At 42.2% G+C, this 27,448-nt stretch overlaps 1 protein-coding gene across 12 annotated transcripts in view; it reads right to left on the minus strand.

Moving 5' to 3' along the window:
* The window catches only part of LOC122550811 (periostin-like), a 114,879-nt gene extending 110,462 nt beyond the window's left edge, over window positions 1–4,417 (minus strand). For 4 of the 12 annotated variants that reach the window (XM_043692108.1, XM_043692105.1, XM_043692106.1 and 1 more), the window contains exons 1-2: window positions 4,177–4,405; window positions 3,836–3,934 (exon numbers count right to left, since the gene is read on the minus strand). In XM_043692108.1, coding sequence (XP_043548043.1) covers window positions 3,836–3,934; window positions 4,177–4,295 — 218 coding nt within the window. In that variant the 5' untranslated portion in view covers window positions 4,296–4,405. Of the gene's footprint in view, window positions 1–3,835; window positions 3,935–4,176 lie in introns of all 12 variants that reach the window. The other 8 variants (XM_043692109.1, XM_043692110.1, XM_043692107.1 and 5 more) reach the window with 4 other exon arrangements.
* Window positions 4,418–27,448: the final 23,031 nt, after the last annotated feature.

Below are 27,448 nucleotides of genomic sequence, written 5' to 3' on the forward strand. Positions count from 1 at the left end.
ATGAAAATCTGTGTTTTTTTTAAATCCACTGTTAAAACCCACTCACAATTTTTGTGTTATGGCTAGACATAGCAGCAGTGGGTGGCAAGGACTGGAAACATTTCACAGGAGGGAACTGTGTGCATCATATTAGATACAGGCACTGGCAAAGCACTCTGATCATGTTAAAACTTTAATGCTTAGAAATGGGATGGGAAGTATGATGCACACAGTTCCCTCCTGTGAAATGGTTCCAGTCCTTGCCACCACTGCTGCTGTGTCTAGCCATAACACAAAAATTGTGAATGGACTTTAACAGTGGATTTAAAAAAAACACACACACAAATATATAAATAAGGCTGGGTTGGTATGCCATTCAATTTAGATCCCAGATTTGACACCCACCCCCACCCCCCACTCCCAACAGATTTGTACTCCATGTGGTGTCCAACCAAAGGAAATTGAGACTGTTTTCTTTGAGGAGTGGCATTCCATTTCTCCCTGGGGATAGGTTTGACCCTTAAATAGATTTATACTCCAATTTCATGCTAGTCCAAAGCCGAAAGCACTTCACAAAGGTACTAAAACTGGAAGTATCATCTCGCACACCCCTTGTAATAAGACAAGGAATAAATGCAAAAGAACAATTTTATTACCAGCTCCGAACAATAAAGCCATGCTGGTAATTTAGTTAATCTGTTGCTTCCAAATCTGTGATTGCAATGTAAAAATAGCAGAGAATTACCACGTAAGCATGTTCAGCATATTGACATTAGTAGTTTTCCAACCTTAATCATTCAAGTTATATAAATACACTATTTAGATGAACTAAATCACACTGGACACTTCTCCTGGTACCCCTTTTCCTCTATCACCGAAGTCTATCCATGTCTTTGTCATCTCCAGAATTGTAAAGACCCCCTAACTGACCTCCCAATCTACACACCAGCAAACTTTGTTTCATCCAACACTGTGCTGCACAAGGTTTTGCTTATTGACCTACACAGGCTGTCTCTATCTCCCCCAGTTAGACTCATCTTAGAAGATTCAATCATATGACATCCAGGCACATGATATCAATTAAGTTTATAATACAGAACAGAAATGAATAGTCTACATTGTGTCCTATCTGTTTATTTCCTCATAAGTAGTTGATTTTTAACTTTTATATCTCATCTGAGATTGGTTGCCAAAGACAGAAAATATTGCTCTCTTTAACAACACTAACTCTCACCTTTGTCAAAGTTCATAACTTTGACCAAGGTGGCACGGTGGCACGATGGTTAGCACTGCTGCCTCACAGTGCCAGATATCTGGGTTCAATTCCCGCTTCAGGCGACTGACTGTGTGGAGTTTGCACGTTCTCCCCGTGTCTGCGTGGGTTTTCTCTGGGTACTCTGGTTTCCTCCCGCAGTCCAAAGATGTGCAGGTCAGGTGAATTGGCCATGCTAAATTGCCCATAGTGTTAGGTAAGGGGTAAATGTAGGGGTATGGGTGGGTTGCGCTTCGGCGGGTTGGTGTGGACTTGTTGGGCTGAAGGGCCTGTTTCCACACTGTAATGTAATCTGATAAGGTTCAAATTATATGTTGATTCTTAAAATTCATCAACTTATTATAGTTCCATCTTCTTTTGTATAGTTTTTATTTTGTGATTTGCACCTCTAAGAATTGGCAGTCAGTGGTATAATTTATTATGCTGTTGACAATTATTGAGCACTTCTGATTATAATTGTTTCAGTCACATCGAATATTACAGGAGAAAAATAAGCCTTTGATACGTACTGTGGACCCTATCCAAACCACATCACAGGTTGTATGGTGTTTCCATTAATTTTACAAAATACTGAAACAAATTGGATGCTATGATGCCTGGTGAATTTGGTAAAACTTATTTGTGATGGGTATTAATTGATACCCAGCTCTGAACTAAATTACAGATGTTCTCCTGGCTTACCAGAAGCAGCATCCAGGAGGTTAAATGTCCATCTGGGATGCTCCTGGGGAATCCTCGGCATTCAGCTTCAAATTTTTCATTCTTATTTGTAAGTTGTTCCATGGTTGGCTTTATCCATCCCTATCTCAAACTTCTTCCAACTCATCCAAACCCCCAGTTCTTCTGATTTTGGCATTTTGCTACACAGGCCATTCCATGTATAGTTCATGCTAATCGATGAACACTGCCTAACTTTATCCCACCTTCCTGTAGTTCTGCAGCTCCACAGAACTCAACTCTTCCAGTAAACATTCAAACACTTTATCCCATGGCTTCAGGCAGTGAGTTCCAGGACTACTATACTTTGGGTGAAAAATGTGTCCTCATCACATTTTCTACAATTATTTTAAATCTCTGCTCCCCTGTTCCCAACCTCTCTGCTCAGCTAAATAAGTCATCCATATTTCCTCAATCTAGGCTCATCATAATTCTGTACACCTCAATTAAGTCATCCTTTGATCTCATCTGTTCCATGGAAAACAGTATCAGCTTATCCAATAGCTAAAGTTCTGCAGTCCTGGCAACATCTCTGTAAATCTCTTCAGTGTCCAGTGAAATCTCAGCTTTCCTGTAAATTGGTGAGTAGTACAGCAGTGAGTGTTCAAGCTGTGGTTCAGCTGGTGTTATATACAACTCCGTCAAACCCTCCATGCTCTTATAATTGCTACCTCTGCTAATAAAGGGCAATGTGCCTTATACCTTCCGTCCCACCCTATAAAACTTGCCAATTCCATTATAGATGTGAAATCATACATTCCATAGTCCCTCGTATAATTCTATCGATTATAAATGTTTTACTCTTCTGTATCACCCAAAATACCTTCCTACTGCCATCCCATGGTTGGCAACTGTGCTTTCAGTCACCTGGTCTGTGTGCTCTAGAGTTCCTCACCTCGCTTTAACACCTTCTTTGAAGTTCAACTATTTTAGCAACTTTTTCTTGAATACGCCTAATATCTTTCTGTATAGCTCAAGCATCCATTGTTCCTACTTCTCTGGGCCGATTTTCCTTCCTGCATTATTGGTGTTATATAAATGCAAGTGATTGTTGCACTGAAATACTAGGCACCCTATATCCTGCAACTTCCCCAGAGTTGCTTCCCTTCCTGTGGGAATTCTGGCTTGTTTGTGTAAACAGGCTCCTGTCACAGATCCGCTACCAGCAAATGAGACTCTGCAATTCCATTTCAGGGAAGTTACCTTAGACAGCAGAGTGGGTTTGTAAATGTAAGGGTCTTGCAGTTCAAGCAGTAGCACTTTGCCTCTGAACTAGAATGCTCCAAGTTCAACTCCTAGTCGAGGACTTGCTGGTATCAGAGAAAGCCAGTCACTGGTGCAGACAAGTTAGTGTATGTTAGTATGTTCAGCTTGGAGAGATGGGGTGGTGTTAGCGGGGCAAGGGGGAACAGAGGAGTCCAGGCGTGAAACTTACGCACCAAATGGAACATTGGTGGTGACCGAATGGCATTGTGGTGACCCCATGGAAAAAGCTGAGAGAATGGTTCTTAAACTTATCAAATATCAATTCCATTGTAATTCTTGACTTTAACTAATTTTAACGTAGTTTGAATTCGTTTCCCGTTCCTTCTCAGAACTCGATTTTCAAAATGTCAAAACTTCCCTGGGTTAACCCTGCTCAAGAAATTAACACCTTGATGTCTGTCAATATTGAAACTGACACCAACCAGTTCTGGAATCAATAAAAAACAATAGTAATGGTCTAAGTTTTTGTTTATTCCCACTTGGACATAAACAGCTGGCTACAAAGTTAGATAGCGGTTTGCAAATCGCAGGGAGGAAGCCAATGACATTTCATTACGCGACCCTTAAATCCCTTGAATGGGAGGTTTCATTGAAACTTACGCTTTTTTGCCGCAGATGGACTTACGGTACCAGTTTCGACAAGTGCTGAAGTATTTCTTCTTGGTCCCGGCCACTTGTTGAAGGGCGCACACATTGGGTCTGCAAACAGAAACAAAAATATCAAGGTCCAAAGTGAACCAAGCGAATGAAATGGCATAATATTGTTGCAAATTCGACTTTGAGTGTGCAGGAGGCAGGGTTATAGTCACTTTACTAAATTACCCAGAAAAATTGCAACAGCAGGTTCTTTTTTGAGGTTGATAATTTTTATATTAGCACATTTTCAGTGTGTAATTGCATGGATTTCTAGACTTTTACTTTCAAAATGAGAATTTACTTACCCTCTATCCTTCGCTCTGATTCGACTGTGAGACAGTATCTTGTCATAGTAAGATGACTCGGCTTGATCAAAGGATGTCAAAACAAAGAGGCTGAAGGTGCCTAAAAATAAGAACTTCATCTCGGCTGCTCTGTCACCTTCTCGGCGGTGAAATTGGAATGGACAAGAGGAAAAGTAACTGGCAGCTTTTATACAACAGCTGAGCTCGAAGGAGGACCAGCCCAGATAACGCACCACTACCGCCTACCCCTGAAAAAAAAGGAGCGAGTTCACGAACAAAGTGACTGTGGATCACATCCAAAGCAGTAAAATACAGACTACCAGACCAATCTCCAGCCGGTTAGCCACACGCATGAATTATGAAAGTTACCGAGAAAGTCTAACATCCATTAAAATGCACATAACCGTTTGAAATTACTATGCCAAGCATGATATACGCCCACATCGTTTTCTAATGATAATTTTTACACTTTTATCCAAGTGGAAATTCAATCGTCAATGTTGCACCTCAGCAAGATAATTATTTGCACAAGTGAGTTACCTTCTGAAAAGTTGCTGCAAATTCCAGGGATTTGAGTTCCTCCCCCCCCCCCCGTGTATGTGTGTGTGTGTGTGTGTGTGAGAGAGAGAGAGATTAACCTCACTTTAACTTGTTTACTGTGATTTCCATTGATTAAATTCGAAGCAGACTAACTTCACCAGACTACGGTGTTTCAGTATCAACTCGCTGTGTTAACTTCTATTGTCTATCATTAAAATGTTTTAATTAATTTCAGCAACCTCTTTTTTCATCATCTGTTCCAGGATCTGTGACCTTTTCAACCAAGGAAACTGAAAAAAGTTCTGAGAACGAAAATAAGCAAAACAGCCACAAAGTAAAGATCCAAATAAACCATGCAGCATTTTTCGGCTCAGAACTTGTTATTTTGCAGTAGGAAATAGCCGCAATTTTGCGCGCTGTACAAATATTACATCTCGTTTTTCGTTTTTTAAAAGGATTCCTTCGTCTCTCCAAAACATTTTGGAAGTTTTATTGCAACAGAGATGCTATATTCGTGTATTTTTGCTATTATTTCGAGTAATTGTTTAAGAATGTTAGTGGATTTTCAATTTTCCACTTTCTCAGTGTAGTCCTCATTGCAAATTTCAAGAGAACAGCAAACTGCACCCAAAGTTTGAATCTGCTACCCTCTAGTGGCTGAATTCAATACTAAAGCTTAATTCCTAATAATTCCATTTCACGCTGTAGCTATGTTTAACTGCTACGAAATTCGTTAGGAGAGATTAACATTGATAGCAAATTAATAATAAAGAAAAACGGAAATGGCAGATGAATCAAACAGATATTTTTCATGTTGAGGATTCAAATAACATCCCAGAAATAATTGTGAACCAATAGTTGAAAAGCAGAGGAACGTAAAGCTATTTAAATCAAAAGGGAAAAGGGTGCTTAAAAATGACTCGAATTAAAGAAAGGGGTCATAAAAGAACTGGCAGCTGTGATTGTAGATCCATTGGGTTTACTTTTCCAAAATTCCCCCGATTCTGAAAAAAGTCCCTTCACTTTGGAAAATAGCAAATGAAAGTTCTCTCTTCAAAAAAGAGAGAGATGGCAGGACACTACAGGTTCAGTTAGTTTAACATCTGCAATCAGGAAAAGGCTGGAATCTATCATTAAGGAGGTTACAGCAGGGGACTTTAGAAGATGTAGGGAGAGTCACATGGTTTAATGAAAAGGAAATTATGTTTGTCTAATTTATTGGAATTCTTTGAGGAAGTAACAAGTAACTATCAATGCTGGCCAGCCACCAGTGCCCATGTCCCACAAATGACTAAAAAAAACATGATATAAATAAAGATTTATGCACTTGTTGTTCTTCACTGTGTCTCGCACCCGCATACCCATGACATGGGTACTGGTGAAAATATAAGCTATTAGGCAGTAGTGTGAGGAAAAATAAAAAAAAAACAGGAGATTTTGCCCGGGTGTTCCTGGAGAAGGAGCAAAGCATTGAAGTCACCGTTTCCAAACTTACAGCTGTTTGCTTCATTTCACTTTTTCATTGATCCCACCCAGGATCATGCATCGTGCAGACACACAAAGTGAAATACCAAATAATTAAACAATTGAAAATGACACTTACCTCTCCCATGTAAGTGTTCAAGACTGAAGAAGACTGCTCACAACCTTGTTGTCATATTTGCCCTTAATATGAACTCCTGCCCATATATCTGTGGCATCACTAATACTCTATTTATGGTAACATCTATTTCCCCCATAACATTGTCCAACCATGCCCATGCCTCTGCAAATCTGCTGGAAACCATCATCTATGCCTTAGTTATGGTTAAGCCTTATTATTTAACACATTCCTGGTCAACCTCCAAAAATTCTACTCTTTCACAGTTATACAAATCTCTGATTCCTGTGTCACAGCAAGTCCCAGAATTGGTTCCTGGTCAGCAGCACCTCAATTTTAAAATAATAATCTTTGTCTTCAAATCCTTCCATGACCTCCTCCCTTCCTATATCTATACCTATATTTATATCTATATCCTATATCTATAATCTCCGCCAGCCTCACTACCCTTCAAAATGTCTACATTCCCCTCATTTCAGTTTCTTGGACATCAGAGATTTTAATTGCTCCACCATTGGTCACTTTTGGAATATTGCGTGCAATTCTGGTCTCCTTCCTATCGGAAGGATGTTGTGAAACTTGAAAGGGTTCAGAAAAGACTTACAAGGATGTTGCTAGGATTGGAGGATTTGAGCTGTAGGGAGAGGCTGAATAGGCTGGGGCTGTTTTCCCTGGAGCAAAGGCTGAGGGGTGACCTTATAGAGGTTTATAAAATCATGAGGGGCATGGATAGGATAAAAAGACAAGGTCTTTTCTCTGGGTTGGGGGAGTCCAGAATTAGAGGCTATAAGTTTAGGGTGAGGGGGCAAGATATAAAACTGACCCACAGGGCAACTTTTTCACACAGAGGATGGTACATGTATGGAATGAGCTGTCAGAGGAAGTGGTGGAGGCTGGTTCAATTGCAACATTTAAAAGGCATATGGATGGTATATAAATAGGAAGGGTTTAGAGGGATATTGGCCTAGTGCTGGCAAATGGGACTAGATTAGGTTAAGATATCAGGTCAGCATGGATGAGTTGGACAGAAGGATCTGTTTCTGTGCTGTACAACTCTATGACTCTATGACTCTATGACCAATCCTTGGCCATTTGCCCTCGAATCATCTTGTGTTGTTCTGTGTCAAATTTTGTTTTACTGTGAACATCCTGGGGTGGCACAGTGGCTCAGCAGTTAGCACTGCTGCCTCACAGCGCCAAGGACCCAGGTTCAATTCCTGCCTCGGGCAGCTGTTTGTGTGGAGTTTGCACAATCTCCCAGTGTCTGCATGTGTTACCTCTGGGTGCTCCGGTTTCCTCCCACAATCCAAAGATGTGCAGGTTAGGTGAATTGACCATGCTAAATTGCCCGTAGTGTTCGGTACAGGAGTAAATGTAAAGGAATGGGTCTGGGTGGGTTGCTCTTCGGAGGGTCGGTGTGGATTTGTTGGGCTGAAAGGCCTGTTTCCACACTGTAAGGAATCTAAGAATCTAAAAAATATTGACTTTGTTGAAGGTGTTATATTAATGGTAGTTGTTACTGCATTTGTACTCACACCCACACAGCATGGATTACTAGTTAAATCCATTGTCTGCATAGGTCTAACTGCTCTCCAAGTCTCATAACATCCTGATTTGGATATTCATAATCCTTTTTGTCATTGAGTTTCACATTCGGCATTATTATGGGAATGAATGGATCCTCAGATCAGCAGCAATTTAATGCAACACTCACTCTTCTAAGCAAATAAGTATGGTCAGTAAATATAGCTAGGCCTATGAGGTCCAGAATCTAAGAATCACTTTTTAAAATTCAAATGTTTTTAAAAGATCATTATATGAAAACCTACATGATAAACATTGCAAACAGTGACCTCATAATTGGGGATTTTCCAATATGATTGTTAACCTTCATTGATTTAGGTAGAAAGTCGTTAAAGGAGAAATTGAGGACTGCAGATGCTGGAGATCAGAGCTGAAAATGTGTTGCTGGAAAAGCGTAGCAGGTCAGGCAGCATCCAAGGAGCAGGAGAATCGACGTTTCGGGCATGAGCCATTCCTGAAGAAGGGCTCATGCCCGAAACGTCAATTCTCCTGCTCCTTGGATGCTGCCTGACCTGCTGCGCTTTTCCAGCAACACATTTTCAGAAAGTCGTTCAAGCCAATAATACTGAAAACATATCCACTGCTTGCAGCTGTTTAGTTTCTTTGCAGAGCTGAAAATGTGTTGCTGGAAAAGCGCAGCAGGTCAGGCAGCATCCAAGGAGCAGGAGAATCGACGTTTCGGGCATGAGCCCTTCTTCAGGAAACCTTTCAGTGTATTAACTTTCATCTCATAAATCAATTATGATTTGGCCCAATTCTAATTGTGTCTATCTAATAGTTTCAGTATTTATAGCAGGATTAAATTTAATTGTACCCATCTTCAGTAACTGGCTAAGTCCACCATTACTGATACCTTAAACCAAGGTCTGAATTTGCTAATTGGCAAGAGGGCCAGTCAGAAACAATACAATTTTCCTCCAGTGATAATTTGATGTAGATATTTTGCTGGTCAGAAAATAAACTTTACATGGCCTTACTTATCCTTAATACGGAAACTGGCACATAATCATATAATTTAAAAGTAGAGGAAGGCATAATAGCTTAGTTCCTTTAGTGGTTACATCATTTTATTTTAAGAGACGTGTCATCGTTTCTTTGTATTTTATGTGAAAATGTTCTCACATTCTTTGGAAAATATTTCCAGTGTGGCTGCAACATCACATGTGTTTTTAATAGGAATGAGTTTTTTTTTGCTTTGGATTTCTCTTATTAAACAGAAAGGAAAATTTTGTTATTCCTGACCTTCAATCCAAAGCTACAACAGTTACTCCATCAAAACTCCTGTAAATCCCTCCAGACCCATGATAATGGATACGCCCAATGGCACAACACCATGTGATTTGTCTGTACTTCACAAATTTCTCTTTGTAACGCACATTTTAGCTTAATATTTTAAAAGGTAGCAGGCTAAAAAGTCTTTTGTTGCAACTGCATGCTGGGAAAATGGCTTTTATACTTTTGTCTGCGTGTGTGTGTGAAGGGTGGTCTTATTGAGGTTTATAAAATCTTGGGATAAGGTGAACGGCAGGTGGTCTTTCCCTAGGGTGGGGGATTTCATGACTAAGGGGTATATTTTTAAGATGAGAGGAGCAAGATTTCAAAAAGACGTGAGGGGCAACCTTGTTACAAAGAGAGTGGTTCACGTGTGGAATGAATATCCAGGAGAAGTGGTGGATGCGGGTCCAGTTACAATGTTTAAAAGGCATTTGGATAAGTACATGAATAAAAAATGTTTTGAGGGATGTGGGCTTGGCACAGGCAAGTGGGACTAGTTTAGTCTGGAATTACGGTCAGCATGGACTGGTTGGACTGAGGGTATGTTTCTGTGCTATATGACTCTATGACTCTATGTAGTACATAGGGAAGAATCTCACCAAGCTATTGCAATAAGTTATTGACAGATGTAAGCAGCTGGTTAAACTGTGACCAAGCACAGACAAGTTGGGGACAGTACTTAACCTGATCTGATTAGGATAATCCCAATGCATTTAAGCCCTACCAAATGGCACAGTGTACGTCAGCATGCTTATGTGTTGTCGCACTGGGTTTCCTTTCTGAAATATAAATGAAAGAAGAAATTAAAACTGGGGACTATAGAACAGTGAATTTGATACTGGTGTGGAATATCTGTGCAATAAAATTTCGGAGGAAGCATGTTCCGAACATTTGGAAAGCTTTACTGTTATTTGGGATTGACTCAGGGAATAAAGGACAGAAGTTTACCATTCCCTGGATGGTGAGCTTTTCGGATGGGGATGATCAATAAGATAATGGGGAACAGCATTGTGACAATTCACCTCTGCAATCCCGCTGCTGATACATCTACCCAGCAGTGGCCTGCAATGTGGATCAGTGTTTGTTCTTCAGAGGTGGACAGCCTTCGTGTAGTTAAAACCCTTGTATTAATGGCCACTTCACAGACACACTAATACTGCGTCAATGATGAGACAACTCTCTGCTGCATAGAGATGCTGTTGGATGACTGGAGGTGGCCTTCATGAAGCAGTGGAGCTAGAAAAGGCAGCTCCTGCAGCACTAACACCCTGTCCCTATGATTTCCAACCTAATAACGTTCTGCATTTTTGTTATGTGCCTGTCTGAGTTAATAGAACATAGAACATAGAAGAATACAGCGCAGTACAGGCCCTTCGGCCCTCGATGTTGTGCCGATCCAAGCCCACCTAACCTACACTAGCCCACTATCCTCCATATGCCTATCCAATGCCCGCTTAAATGCCCATAATGAGGGAGAGTCCACCACTGCTACTGGCAGGGCATTCCATGAACTCACGACTCGCTGAGTAAAGAACCTACCCCTAACATCTGTCCTATACCTACCCCCCCTTAATTTAAAGCTATGCCCCCTTGTAATAGCTGACTCCATACGTGGAAAAAGATTCTCACTGTCGACCCTATCTAAACCCCTAATCATCTTGTACACCTCTATCAAGTCACCCCTAAACCTTCTTTTCTCCAATGAAAACAACCCGAAGTGCCTCAGCCTTTCCTCATACGATCCTCATAGGTCTCCAGCCTATCTCAGCAGTGAGCAACTCTTCGATTAGTAGGCCACCTGCAATAACATTGCCAGACCAGTCCCTCTGTTGTATATGCAGGCTAAGCTTTCACTCTTCACTCTTATATCAGAACCCGAGAGCTCATAAACCCTAGGCCACAGCTGCAGCATTCATTCAAATGTCGCTGTTTCTGATGATGTCATGTTCCTTGATTAGCCGAAAGTATTTGTTAAGATGCTGTGTAGATTCAGTGAGATTAGGAAACAATATCAAAGGACTCATTGACAAATAATGCAATTTATTTATCTAAAAAAAAAGTAAACAATTCCAGGGAATCATGGCTAAAGAACTCAAGAACAGTGAAAGTGAATAGAATGGCTATTCAGAAATATAATTGGAGACCATCCCTGAACTGAAAACATAATACATGGATTCCAAAAGGACAGATCATACTTGATCAACGTTCATGAGTTCTTTGGATGGATTGATTGAAAGAATAAATCAAGTGGATGCAATCTATTTGTAGTTTTGAAAAGCATTCAGTAAAGTAGAACATTTTAGGCACGTGACTTAATAGAACATATGCAGTCACAGGACGTATCAGAATACGATTGAGAATATCTGATTTTAGGAAATGCCTTCCTTTTAATAGATGGGAACATCAGTTTCAAGAAACTGGCAAACAATCCTGAAGAAAGAGCAATTCAATTCGACCTTTGGTAAATATAACTCAAAGGGATTTTTTCTTGTGTTGCTGGAATGGTGGGAAATATATGCACAGCTAGGATTATAATAGTCACTTCGGTTGTATCTGGAAGAATCAGATTTTTTTCAAACCATTTCAGGAAATGCTTTGAAATTGAAATGTAAACCAGTGATGTCTCCATTATTCATATAATTTCCAGTCAAAGAAGCTAAAAGTTCCACTGTTTATAGGGTAGTTTCTTGGTGAAAACTAATAAGCCAGGAGAAAGGGCCATTGTCTAAATTTAAAATTAAATTATCATGTCTGAGAATTAAAGGGTTGTTTTGAAGTTAAAAGATAATTACTTTAAATTTCTGTTTGGAACATCCCAAGTTTGCCAAGTTGCAATGGAGGAGAAAGAGCCTTTTGTTTCTCACTTTACTCACAGGAATCAATCAGTTCTCAACTTGGGAGAAAGCAGAATGAGAGAAAGGGGGAAAGCAAAGGCCTTATAACAGGTGAACCTGTTAGGACAAGGAACTTAGAAACGATTTAGGGTCTTCATCTGACAAAGGAGCAGCGCTCTGAAAGCTTGTGATTTCAAATAAACCTGTTGGACTATAACCTGGTTGCATGTGACTTCTGACTTTGTTCAAATTTATGGATGACACCAATGTCAATAATATGGTTTGCACAGTGGAGGTCTATACTAACTTACTGGGAGACATTAATAAATTGGTTGAATTGTTGTATAATTGGCAAGTAAATATCAATATTTATAAGGGAGAAGTGATACACAGGAATTAGAAGCAACAGTAGGCTATTCAACTTTATGAGTCTGCCCTACTATTAAATATGGTCAGAGCTGACTTTATTGGGGTCTTAATTCTATTCGCTATCTATAGCCTATAACCCGTGGACTTCTATTTCAAACACACTAACTCCCCCACCTACCTTGATCACACCCCTCCCACGCCCCCTGCTATAAAAATGCAATCTCCTACTCTAAATTCCTCCACCTCCGCCATATCGGCTCCCAGGAGGACCAATGCCATTCTGGGACATCCCTGATGGCCTCCAATTTTAAGGACTGCAATTTTCCCTCCCACATGATCAACAATACCCTCCATTGCATCTCTTCCACTTCCTGCTCCTCCACTCTTGAACACCACCCATCCAACTGCAACAAGGGTAGAACCCCACGGTCCTCACCTTCTACTCCACTAATCTCTGGAAACAGCGCATTATCTGTATTTCTGCCATCTACAATAAGACCCCAAGGGCATTTTTCCCTCCCCACCCCTATCTGGGTTCTGCAGAGACCATTCCTTCCGTGACTCCTTCAACCCCCACCAACCCACCCGGCACCTTCCCTTGCCACCACAAGAGGTGTAAAACCTGTGTCCACTCCTCCCCCCTCACCCGGCCCCAAAGGATCTTCTCATATGTGGCAGAGATTTTCCTGCACATCCACCCACCTCACCTACTGCGTCCATTGCTCTCGATATGGTCTCTTCTACATCAGGGAGCATTTCAGGGAACATCTCTGGGATACATACACCAAACAACCCCACCATCCTTGGGCCTACAATTTCAACTTCCCTTCTTACTCCCCGAAGGACGTTCAAGTCCTGGGCCTCCTCCACTGCCAAATCAAAGCCACCGCCTATCAGAGGAAGAACGCCTCATCTTCCTCCTTGGGACCCTCCAATCACACGGCAACAATATTGACTTCACCAGTTTTCAAATCCCCCCTCCCACCACCTCATCCCAGATCCAACCATCCAACTTGGCACCGCCCTCTTGACCTGTCCTACCTGTCCAGCTTCCTTCCCATCTATCTGCTCCACCCTCCCCTCTGACCTATCACAATCACCCCTGACCTGCATCTACCTATCACCTTCCCATCTATCTTCCCACAGTCCCACTCCATCCCCTTATTTATCTCTCAGCCCCTTTCACCCTCCACATTCCTGATAAAGGGCCTGAAACGTCGACTCCCCTGCTCCTTGGATTCTCCTCACATGATCTGCTGTGCTTTTCCAGCACCACTCTTTTTGACTCAGCCTATAACCCTTGACTCCCTTGTCCATCTAAAATCTATCTAGTACTGTCTTGAAGAAATGCATGGCCCAGTCATGAATGTCTTCTGAGCAAGAGAATTTCACAAGCTAAATTATCCTCATCTCTGTCTTAAGAGGGAGATCCCTTATCTTTAAGCTAATGAAGCAGGCCATGTTCATATTCAGCATGAGTTGGACAACATCCAGACTTTGGCTGGCAAATCTCAAAAGCTGAGCTTCTGCCCCTTTATGTAAAGCTTTTGATATGGATCATATCAATCGACACCAGTGGGTTTAGACATATGAAATCCAACTGCAAATCATATAAGCTTATTCACTTTTATACAAAACCTGAATTCAAGCTAAGATCTAAGTAGAAAGGGAGGTGAGATTAATTCAATGTTAAGCATTGTCCAGGAAATTTGTCCTGTGTTGGGTGATTTTTGTGTCAGTTACAGGATTAATATCAGTATGTTATGGGTCACTATAAATTACTAATGTCAAGAAATATAATGGAAATACTGTTTCATTCATTCAAGTGTTCTGAGTTCAAAAGAAGGTCATTGGCTCTTTATCTGCTACTACTTCAGCCTGTGGTGTTCTTGATTGTTTTGTCAGTAGTGAGTGTCTCTTGCTGCCTTTTCGCTGGCAATGTGAGAAGGCAGATCTATGTCTCGTTCCAAGTCCATCTCGACTGCGACAGGAGTTGAACCTGGGCTGCAAGCACTATTCTTTTAGATTTCAATCTCCCCATATGTATTTTCTTTTCTTATTTCAGATTTCCAATAATTCATTTTTATTCCCTTTTTTATATTTAGTTTCTCGAGTGAAATATACATCATCACATTTAAATAATTCTTGTTAATAATAGAAAATATCCAAGAAAAATTTACGTAATAGTTTGATAAGAATTATTCATCATGGCTGTCAGCGTGTTGAACAAAATGACAAGAGAGATAGTGACCTATGTTTCAGACATGGTGCCACCTACAATAGGAATTCACACTTATTTCATATTGGTTAATGAGACCAAATATTGATCTGAACTGTGATTGGAGAGTTTCAAATAACCTGCAAACAGCATCCATAACCTACAAACACGAGAATGACATCTTAGTCCGTAAGTTCTTTTGTGCCTTTGAATGGAATTAGGGATGGTTTGCAAACTAACCCTATATATCTATTTTTGTTCCATAATCCTTTCAAAACTTCTTCTTCTCTAGGTAGCATTCTTAATAATTTGAGGGAAACCAAGCTACTATAACCTCATTTTAATTCAGAATGGGGAGGGAAGCAGGCACCAGATGTTGTCCAAATGATACTGCACATGTAACACGACCTGCTTCATTAACATAAAAATAAGTGATCTCCATCTTAAGATAGAGATGAGGAGAATTTGGTCTGTTGAATTCTCTTCCTCAGCAGACAGTGATGACTGGGTCACCATCCCCCCACCTCCATTCAGGTTCCCAAACAGCCCTTCCAGGTGAGACAGAGGCTCACCTGCCTCTCTTCCAACCTAGTTTATTGCATCAGGTGCCCCTGCTACATCGGGGAGACCGAATGTAAACTTAGGGAATGGTTCAATGAGCGTCTCAGCTGGGCCCACCATGGTTGACCAGACCTCCCAGTCACTGCCCACCGTGCTGCCTATTGAGCCTATTGAGTCCATAATGACCTTTCAAAGAGCATTCCACCCAGACTTACCACAACCAAACCTCCCCCCCCCCCCCACCCCCCCCGACTCTTTCCCTGTAACCCTGCATTTCCCATGGCTTATCCACCCAGCTTGCACATCTCTGGACACGATGGGCAATTTAGCATTGCCAGTCCACCTAAACTGCATTTTTTGGACTGTGGGAGGAAACCAGAACACACACCAGGAAATTAATGCAATCAGAGGGAGACTGTGCAAAATCCACTCAGACAGTTGTGGGAGGGTGGAATTGAACCGAGCTTCCTGGCACCCACCAGTGACAGATACCCTGCAAGATGTCAGCTCAGAGATGACAGCTTGTTTTCCAGGCTTCACAATCTTGCACTGTCAGCCAATCACTCAGATGTGTCACAGCCAACGGTTCACTCCATTTCACATTCCTGGAGCATTCTAAGGGTGTGAAAGATTATGAGGCATCTGGATGGGTGGTCTTGATGGCTTGTTTCCATTTGTGGTTTTCTGCAATTGTATGTTCACATTAATGCCTCAGACCTGAGATATGATTTATAGTGAGCTATATGGATATGAACATTTTGATAGCGCATCAGCCACAGATGTAACATACTTGCAGATTTGTACATAGGACTGCCGATATAATTTTGAAAAATATCTGTACCCAGACCTTATTTAAATTAATGCTGAATGAAGTCTTCAAGATGAGAGCATACAGAAATGCCTCAGTCAAATGCACCTGCCAACATCATCAAATGTTCAAAGATTAAGTATTTTATCACACATTGTCCAAAATTCATAAGCAGGCAAGATTCGATCTGAAGAAAGGTCACTGGACTTGAAATGTTAACTTCGCTTTTTGTCCATGGATGTTGCCAGAACTGCTGAGTTTCTCCAGTAATTTCTGCTTTTGTTTAAGATCCAGTTTGAATTTGTAGTTCAATAATATTTATTAATGGATGATAAGAGAAACAATGAGAAAATGCAAGGTTAACATTACTTTAAGGGATAATGGTTATAACAATGTTTCAGTTAGTTGTGCACAATATTGGTTGCTGTTGAAAGTTTCAAGGGTAAACATTACTATAAAGCTATGTCACATATTAATGAATTAAGTTAAAGTACTGAACCTGAAATATATTGATCTCATGTTAGTCAGAAATTTATTGTTGCAAGTAAAAATTCTCTAATTTTTATTACATCATTAATGGGCTGAGTGAAATTCTTGAATTTTCTTTTTGATAATGTACTAGTTTGAACAGATTAACATGTTGCAAAAACAGTGAACAGATAAATGCCACTTTAAGGTTTACCATTCATTAAAAACAGTGATAGAGTAATCATTCTCCTAAGATTTAATTTTATGAACCTGTACTATTGGTGGAGAGCAGTACACATTGGATAACATAAGCACTGCGCAACCTGCTTTTTCCTGTATTTCAGGGAGGCTGTAATGTTTGTCTACTGCCACCCAGTGTACATTAACATCTATTGCACATTGGGCTGGAGTTAGTTTAGTCTTTTCAGCAATTTAAATTTATACAATTTTAAAGATCCCAGTTACTGTTAATACTGAGCAAATCAAATTCTAGAGTGAAACCTGGCTTGATAGATACTTGATAGAATTACAGAATAATTCACTTTTAACAGAAAAAAGAGATGTGTTTTAAAAAAAGGAACTATGAATTGCATTATATTAGACAAAAGATCGGAAAAACCTTATTACAGACACCAGATAAAAAGAAATCAGCCTTCACACTATTTTTTTTATCCCATTAGTATCCTGATATGCATCCAAACCCAATGAAGAGTCACCACACTAAGGCTTCTTGCTCACAGTGGTGCAAATGTACCCGGTTTCCTTTCAGTGAAGTATTGTGCATTCATTAGATGCTATTTTTCTTCAGTTGAATCTCTCCCTGAAACACCTAAGCCAAGCTAATCTGATCATTATTGTAACATCAGAGCAAACACAAACATTTACTAAACTGAATTTCAAGCAGTTTTCTTGCCAGATTCCTCACTTAAGAGTTTAAAACTTCAGCCTCCACTGTCTAGCACACCCATATGCTGACTGACTGACTTTCTGGAATAAACACAGAGAACAATGGAGAACCTCAGCAGGTCTGTCAGTATCTGTGAAGAACAAAGCAAAGTTAATATTTTGAGCCCAATGTAAGGAAGAGTCATGCCAAACTTGAAACAGTGACTGTCTCTTTTTCCACAGATATTGTCAGGTCTGCTAAGTTTCTCTAGCATTTTCTATGTTTGTTTCAGATTTCCAGCATCCACAGTGTTTTGCTTTTACTTGACTTTCTGGATTGTTCTCTGTGTGTCACTGGATACCTGTTGCTAGCAAAAGCTCTGATTTTGTTACCTCAAATTTTTATTTTAAATGCACTGAACTGTTAACTGCATCTCTAATTCAAGATTGTAAAATTTCACTATAAAATGCGTTTAAACAAAATACGCTTCCAGGCTCTTTGGCATCAAGTCCCCAAGTTCAAAAATGACCATGTCTAGTCCTCACCCAGTTTAACACTCAAAATACAGCACATAAATTAAACTTAAAGATAAACATTGTTATGAACATATGAACACATAGATAAGGAACAATTTAAGGTCACTTGGCCATACAAGTCTGTTCTGCCATTCAGTGAGATCATGGCCATTCTGATTTTTACCTCAACTCCTCATTCCTGGATATCTCTGATAATCTTTCATTCCCTTGTAATCACGAATCTGTCTATCTTGGCCTCAAAAATATTTAAAGATTCTAACTCCACTGCCTTTTGAGGAAGAGAATTCCAAAGACTCACAACTCTCTGAAAGAAAAATATGTTTCCTCATCACTATCTTAAATAGGCAGTCCCTTATTTTTAAACTGTGATCTCGAGTTCTAGATTCTCCTATAAGAGGAAATATGCCTTTCACATCCACTCAGTCAAGTCTGCTCAGAATCATGTTATGTTTAAATTAAGTCACCTCTGGCTCCTTCTAAACTCCAGGGGACACAGGCCTACCCTGACTAGCTTTTCCTCATAAGACAATCCACCCAGTCCTGAGATTAGTCCAGTAAATCTTCTCTGAACCGCTTTCAATGCCTTCACATCCTTCCATAAGGAGTGTCCAATATAGAACACAGTACTCCAGATGTGGTCTCAACAATGCCAGATGAAGCTTAACCTCCCCACTCTTGCATTCAATTTCCTTCATACCAAACATAGTATTCTATGAACTTCCCTGACTTACTTTACTTACTGTACCGGCATATTAAGCTTCTTTAATTCATGCACAATGATCGTATAGTCTTTCTGCATCTCAGAGCTCCGCTGCTCTAACCATTTAGATAATATACTTTTTAATTTTTTGTGCCAAAATGGTCAACTTTGCAATTTTCAACATTGCACTCTATTTGCTAGATCTTTGCCTATGTAACCTATCTCTGTCCCTTTGTATGCTACATGTGTCCTCTTCATAGAAACATAGAAAAAAGAAGCAGGATCCGGCCATGCAATCCTTTGAACCTGGTCCACCAGTCAGTAAGGTCACATCCAATCATCCAACTCAACTGCCTATTCCTGCATTTCCCCCATACCCTTTGATCCCTTCAGCCTGACGTGCGATATTCCACTCCTTCGTGAAATCATGCTATGTTTTGGCCACATCTGGTTTCTGCTTTCTTCACAATTCAATTCCCTACCTGTCATCAGCAAATGTAGCTACCTGACCTTTGATCCCTTCCTCCTCATCATTTGTATCAATTGTGAAGAGTTGAAGCCCTAGCACCAAACTCTGTGACAAACTGCTCATGACCTTCTGCCAGCCTGAAAAGAAGCTACTTATTCCTCTTCTCTGCTTCCTCTTAACAAGCTAATCTTCTATCCATGCCAATATGTTACCCTATACCATGGGCTTGCATTTTCCACAATAACCTTTGATGTGACACCTTATCAAATAGGAGAAAGTGAGGACTGCAGATGCTGGAGATTAGAGTCGAGAGTGCGATGATGGAAAAGCACAGCAGGTCAGGCAGCATCCGAGGAGCAGGAGAATCGACATTTCGGGCATAATCTTCATCAGGAATGAGGCTTGTGGACCGAGAGGTTAGAGAGGTAAACGGGAGGGGGTGGGGCTGGGGGGAAGGTAGCTGAGAGTGCAATAGGTAGATTAAGGTGGGGCTGATGGTGATAGATCGGAGAGGAGGGTGGAGCAGATAGGTGGGAAGGAGGATGGACAAGTAGGACAGGTCATGAGGGCATGACCTCACCTCCCAACACCAAACCATCATCTCCCAGACCATACACAAGCTCATCACCTCAGGGGATCTCCCACACACAGCTTCCAACCTCAGAGTCCAGGAACACCACACTGCCTGGTTCTACCTCCTATCCAAGATTCACAAACCTGACTACCCTGGCTGACCTATCGTCTCAGCCTGCTCCTGCCCCACCAAACCCATCTCCACATACCTTGATACTGTCCTATCTCCACTGGTCCATGAACTCCCACGTATGTTCGGGACACCACCCACACCCTCCACCTTGTCCATGACTTTCGTTTCCCCAGCCCCCAATGCCTCATCTTCACCATGGATCCAGTCCCTATACACCACTATCTGCCATGATGAAGGCCTCCAAGCCCTCCATTTCTTCCTCTCCTGGCATCCTCACCAGTATCCTTCCACTGACACTCTCATTTGTTTGGGTAAACTGGTCCTCACACTCAATAACTTCTCCTTCAAATCCTCCCGCTTCTTCCAGTTGAAAGGGGTAGCCATGGGCACCTGCATGGGCCCCAGCTATGCCTGTCTCTTTGTCAGTTACATGGAACAGTCCATCTTTCTAGAGTTACACTGGCACCACTCCCTACCTTTTCCTCTGCCACATGGATAACTGCATCGGTGGCACCTCATGCTCCCAGTTCATCACTTTCACCAACACATTCCACACTGACCTTAAGTTCACCTGGACCACCTCAAACACCTCCGTCCCCTTCCTGGACCTCTCTATCTCCATCAACAAGTGACGGACTCAACAAGGACATCTGCAAACCCACCGACTCCCACAGCTACCTGGACTACACCTCCTCCCAACCTGTGTCCTGTAAAAACACTATCCTTTATTCCCAATTCCTCTGCCGCATCTGCTCTCAGGAGGACCAGCTCCACCACAGAACACACCAGATGGCCTCCTTCTTCAAAGACTACAATTTCCCCTCCCACATGGTCAATGTTGTCCTCCAGTGCATCTCATCCTCTTCCAGCACCTCTGCCCTTGAACCCCACCCTTCCAACCGCAACACGGGCAGAACCCCCGGTCCTCACCTTCCACCCCCACCAACGTCCGTATACATTGCATTATCCTCCGCCATTTCCGCCATCTACAAACAGACGCCACCACGAGAAGTATATTTCTCTGTCTAAGGCCCCAAAGGAGCATTCCACATCCAGCATAGATTTACCTGCACATCCACACATGTCATTTCCTGTATCCTTTGCTCCTGATGCGGTCTCCTCTACATTGGGGAGACAGGAAGCCCACTTGCAGAATACTTTACAGAACATCTCTGGGCCACATGCACGAAGGAACCCCACCACCCTGTGACAGACACTTTAACTCCCCCTCCCATACCGCCAAGGACAAGCAGGCGCTGGGCCTCCTCCATCGCCAAACCCTAGCCACCCAAAGCCTGGAGGAAGAACACCTCATCTTCCACCTTGAGATCCTAAAACCACATGGGATTAAAGTGGACTTCACCAGTTTCCTCATTTCCCCTCCTTCCACCTTATCTTAGTTCCAACCTTCTAACTCAGCACCACCCCCATGACCTGTCTTTCCTGTCTATCTTCCTTCCCACCTATCCGCTCCACCCTCCTCCGTGATCTATCACATTACCCCCACCTTCATTTATCTATTGCACTCTCAGCTACTTTACCCCCAGCCCCAACCCTCCCATTTATCTCTCTATCTCCTTGGCTCACAAGCCTCATCCCTGATGAAGGACCTATGCCCAAAACGTTGATTTCTTTTGCAGCAGAGAGCGGTGGGAACTGGGCAGAAGTGAGGTTGGAGCACAGGAGCTGTTGGGAAGGTTCATGAGTTCTACTTAAGTACTTACCTCGAAGCCAGCAGTCTTTCTTTGCAGCAGAGAGCGGTGGGAGCTGGGCGGAAGTGAGGTCGGAGCACAGAGGCTATTGGGAAGGTTAGTGAGTGCTATTTAAGTAGGTGTGTTCTAATTAGGAGATTACATCACAGTTGAAGACGGTGAAGACATGACTGCCAAGCTGATTCAGTGTGCTGCATGCATGATGTGGGAGGTCAGGGACACTGATGGTGTCACTGGCTCCTATAGCTGTGGAAAGTGTGTACACATTCAGCTTCGGAAGGAGCATGTTGCAGCACTGAAGAAAGAACGAGATGACCTCAGGCTCATTCGAGAGAATGAGAATTTTCTGGACAGGACCTTAAGCAAGGTCATTACACCGAGCATACCAGAAGAGAGAAGGGAGATGATGATGAGGAACAAAGAGATGATTCAAGTACAAGAGACCCCGGGGGAAGTACCTCTCGTGAACAGGTTGACTCTCTTGGAAATTGTCGAGAGAGATGACACTGCCAGTCCGAGAGGCGGACAGGTCTGCCAATCGAAAATTGGCATGGAGGCAGAGCCAAGGAATCAGACATCATGCAGAGCTGTGGTAATAGGGGACTCCATAGTGAGAGGAGCTGAAAGGGGTTTCTGCAGCAACAGGCAGGATTTGAGGATGGTGTGTTGCCTTCCTGGTGCCAGGATCCATGACATCACCGACAGAGTGCAGGCGATTCCTCAAGGGCCAAGGTGAAGACCCAGAGGTGGTGGTGCATGTCGGCACAAATAACATCGGGAAGAAGAGGAGGGACATTCTACAGCAGGGTTTCAGAGAACTCAGAAGATGGCTGAAAAGCAGGACTTCCAGTGTGGTTATCTCCGGTTTGCTTCCAGATCCTCAGGCTGGTGAGGGCAGGAACAGGGAGATAATGGACTTGAATGTGTGGCTGAGGAACTGGTGCAGGAAGCAAGGATTTAAATTCTTAGATCACTGTGGTATTTGCGGTAAGAATAATTTATACAAGAGGGACGGGTTGCACCTTAATAGGTGTGGGACCAGCATTCTGGCAAGCAGGTTTGCCACTGTAACACAGGTATGGTTAAACTAAGTAGTTGGGAGGGAGGGGACAAACGGGAAATTCAAGAAGGAAGTTAAAGGGAAAGTGAGAATAAGAGAAGTTAAGAAAGACAACAGAATCAATGGAGCAGAAAACTCAAGAAGGGATCATACAGTATGGTCAAGTGAAATAGGGATTGATAGGAAGGGTGAAGGGAGTAACAAATGAAAAATATCATATATGAATGTATGAAGCATAAGAAATAAGATGGATGAGCTTGAGGCTCAGTTGGAAATTGGCAGGTATGATGTTGTGGGGATAACTGAGACATGGTTTCAAGTGGACTGGGCCTGGGAAATGAATATTCAAGGCTATACGTGTTATCAAAAGGACAGACTGATGGGCAGAGGGGGCGGGGTGGCCCTGTTGGTGAGGAATGACATTCAGTCCCTTGTGAGGGGGGTCATAGAATCAGGGGATGTAGAGTTAGTATGGATAGAGCTGAGAAATTCCCAGGGGAGAAAGCCCCTAATGGGAGTTATCTACAGGCCCCCAAACAGTAGTCTGGATGTAGAGTGTAAGTTGAATAAAGAGTTGAAATTGGCCTGTTGCAAATGCATTACTACAGTTGTTATGGGGGATTTCAACATGCAGGTAGACTGGGAGAATCAGGATGGTACTGGACCCCAAGAAAGGGAGTTTGTGGAGTGCCTCTGAGATGGATTCTTAGAACAACTTGTACTGAAGCCTATCAGGGAGAAGGTAATTCTGGATCTGGTTTTGTGCATCGAACCAGATTTGATCAGGGACCTTGAAGTAAAGGAGCCATTAGGAAGTAGTGACTATAATATGAAAAGTTTTAATCTGCGATTTGAGAGGGAGAAGGGAGAATCAGAAGTGTCAGTATTGCAGTTGAACAAAGGGAACTATGGAGCTATGAGTGAGGAGCTGGCCAAGGTTCAATGGTTCAATACCATAGCAGGGATGGCAGGTATTTCTGGATATAATGCAGATGGTGCAGGATCAATTCATTCCAAAGAGGAAGAAAGATCCTAAATCGAGGCCGAGGCGGCTGTGGCTGACAAGGGAAGTTAAGGACTGTATAAAGATAAAAGAGAAGTATAACATAGCAAAAATGAGCCGGAAGCCGGAAGACTGGGAAACTTTTAAAGAGCAACAGAGGAAAACTAAAAAGGCAGTATGCAGAGAAAAAAATGAGGTACGAAGGCAAACTGGCCAAAAATATAAACGAGCTTTTTTAGGTATGTGAAAAGCTTTTTTAGGTATGTGAAAAGAAAAAAAATGGTTAAGACTAAAATTGGGGCCTTGAAGACAGAAACGGGGAACAAGGAAATGGCAGAAGAGTTGAATAGGTACTTTGGATCTGTCTTCATTGGGGAAGACACAAGCAATCTTCCAGATGTAGTAGTGGCTGAAGGGCCAAGGGTAATGGATGAACCAAAGGGAATTTATATTTGGCAGGAAATGGTGATGGATAGACTGTTAGGATGAAGGCTGATAAGTCCCTGGGACCTGATGGTCTGCATCCCAGGTACTTAAGGAGGTGGCTCTAGGAATCGTAGACGCATTGGTGATCATTTTCCAATGTTTTATAGGTTCCGGCTCAGTTCCTGCGGATTGGAGGGTGGCTAATGTTGTCCCACTTTTCAAGAAAGGAGTGAGAGATAAAACAGGGAATTATAGACCAGTTAGCCTGACGTCAGTGGTGGGAAAGATGCTGGAGTCAATTATAAAAGATGAAATTATGACTCATTTGGATAGCAGTAACAGGATAGGTCAGAGTCAGCATGGATTTATGAAGGGGAAATCATGCTTTGCTAATCTTCTGGAATTTTTTGAGAATTTTATGAAGATGGAAAAGGGAGAGATAGTGGGTGTAGTGTACCTGGACTTTCAGAAAGCCTTTGATAAAGTCCCACATAGGAGATTAGTGAGCAAAATTAGAGCACATGATATTGGGGGCAAAATATTGAATTGGATTGAAAATTGGCTGGCTGACAGGAAGCAAAGAGAAATGATAAACGGGTCCCGTTCGGAATGGCAGGCAGTGACCAGTTGGGTACCATAAGGTTTGATGCTGAACCGTAGCTGTTTACAATATACATTCATGATATAGATTAAGGTACTATAAGTAATATTAGCAAATTTGCTGATGACACAAAGCTGGGTGGCAGGGTGAAATGTGAGGAGGATGTTATGAGATTACAGGGTGACTTGGACAGGCTAGGTGAGTGGACAGATGCATGGCAGATGCAGTTTAAAGTGGATAAATGTGTGGTTATCCACTTTGATGGCAAGAACAGGAAAGCAGATTACTATCTAAATGGAGTCAAGTTAGGTAAAGGTGAAATATAACAAGATCTAGGTGTTCTTGTACATCAGTCAATGAAAGCAAGCATGCAGGTACAACAGGCAGTGAAGAAAGCTAATGGCACATTGGCCTTCATAACAAGAAGAATTGAGTATAGGAGCAAAGAGGTACAGGGCCTTGGTGAGATCGCACCTGGAGTACTGTGTGCAGTTTTGGTCCCCAAATTTGAGGAAGAACATTCTGGCTGAGGGAGTACAGCGTAGGTTCACGAGGTCAATTCCTGGAATGGCGGGACAATCATATGTTGAAAGATTGGAGCGACTGGGCTTCTATGCACTTGAGTTTAGAAGGATGAGAGGGGATCTCATTGAGACGCATAAGATTATTAAAGGATTGGACACTCTGGAGGCAGGAAGCATATGTCCGCTGATGGGTGAATCCAGAACTAGAGGACACAGTTTAAAAATAAGGGGTAGGCCATTTAGAAAGAGTTGAGAAGAAACTTCTTCACCCAGAGAGTGGTGGATATATGAAATACTCCGCCCCAGAAGGCAGTGGAGGTCAAGTCTCTGGATACTTTCAAGAAAGAGATGTATAGAGCTCTTAAAGATAGTGGAATCAAGGGCTATGGGGATAAGGCAGGAAGAGGATACTGGTTGATCAGCCATGATCATAATGAATGGTGGTGCTGGCTCGAAAGGCCAAATGGCCTACTCCTGCACCTAATGTCTGTTGTCTATTGTCTATTGATTCTCCTGCTCCTCAGATGCTGCCTGACTTGCTGTGCTTTTCCAGCACCACACTCTTGACTTTATCAAATAAGCTCAGGAAATCTAAGTACAATACATCCCACTGATTCCCTTTATCTACACCTCAAGTTACTTCTTCAAAATACTCCAAAGATTAGTTAAACATGATTCCCCTTTGACAAAACTGTATTGGCTCGATCAGATTATCTCAAGTGCCCTGTTATAGCGTCTTTAGTGATCATTTCAAACACTTTCCCTATAATAGATGTTAAGCTAACTAGCCTGTACTTTGCTGCTTTCTGCTTCCCTCCCTTTATAAGAAAAGGAGTTATCTTAGTTATTTTCCAATCTAAAGGACCATCCCTGAATCTAATGAGGGGGCCTGTATACTACTCTACCCAATGTCTTCTTTTCATTTTAATTCCTTACCTCAGATGAGTTGCAGCCAAAGGCTATATACAAGTGAAGGTTCGGCCAGCTACAAGTGCATGATTGGTCTGTAGAATAGAGACCAGTTATCTATGACAAATGCCTTCTGCCTGCTAACAACTACATGTTTGGCTTTCAGGTAGCTGGTGTATTGTGAACAAGATAGGGAGAAGCTATCGGATCTCTGCAAGCTAAGGAATTGTTGTTACCTCTGCAATAAAAATACACTTCAAGTCTGAAGATAACCATTTTATTTTTTCCTTCAGCAGTTGCTTTAAGCTGTGACTTTTTAATGTCGAATCAGAGACCTCTATAAGTGTGACTAGTCACCCTGTCATCCAATTGTAAACAATTGAAGGTATGCGGAGAAAGAAGATCGAGACACAGTGTTTGAATGATCTGAAGAATCATCTCAGCAAATCCTCTGATGGGGTCACTGAACTCCATTCTCAGATTTACCCTCTGTCCATAATATTCATGATTTTGAGCTAACAACACAGAAGGAATAATGATATATTTCCAAGTTAGGATGGTGAGCGGTTTAGAAGGGATCTAGCAGAGGTGACATTCCATGTATCCGTTGCCCTTGACATTCTAGATGTAGTGGTTATGGTGCTAAGAAACCTTGTTAAATTTCTGCAGGGCACCTTATAGATGGTACACTGCTGCTATTAAGCATCAGTGATAGAGGCGTGAATATTTGTGGAAGTGTTGCTCATCAAGTGCTAACTTGTCATGGATAGTTTCAAGTCTCTTGAGTGTTGTTGGAGCTGTTCTAATTCAAACAATTAGGATGTATTCCATCACACTCCTGATTTGTGCCTTGTAGATAGTAGATAGGCTTTGGAGAATCAGGAGGTTATTCAATGCAGGAGTCCTAGCATCTTCAAAAACACCAGCAACGGTGCTCCATCAAGATCCTCCGCTCCACGCTTGCAGCAATGCGCCGGTACCTAACCTCTCTACAGTCTGCCCTGCCTCAGCTGAGGGCCACACTCTCTCAGAATTGCAAAGGACCCACTCTGTACTACATCCTCAGGAGAATCCATACTCTCAACAAACAGTATTTCAATTCCATCTCAAACATCAAAAACTGTAAGTACAACAAACTTTTATCTACCCACCTCCATAACCAGCGCTCCTCAAACATTCCAGAAGATTCCCCTGGCCACGGAAACACCATTAGCCATGCGGCTGATGCAGCTACCACCACCACGCTGATTGATGATGTCACTTCTGCCCCCATCATGGCCACTCCCACAGCCACTTCCAGCCCTCACATCATCGCCGATGCCACACCCTCAGTGACTTCCGCCACCCCTACTGCCATGTCTGCCACCACTTCCGCCCCCACCAGCGCCACTCACCTGCATTCTGCTGACACGTCCCCCACAGACCCCACTGTCACTATCCCCACCCCCCAGAACCCCGAGGGGAACACTACCCCTGCTCATGA

This window comes from Chiloscyllium plagiosum, chromosome 6 (assembly GCF_004010195.1).
Source record: "Chiloscyllium plagiosum isolate BGI_BamShark_2017 chromosome 6, ASM401019v2, whole genome shotgun sequence".
NCBI lineage: Eukaryota > Metazoa > Chordata > Chondrichthyes > Orectolobiformes > Hemiscylliidae > Chiloscyllium > Chiloscyllium plagiosum.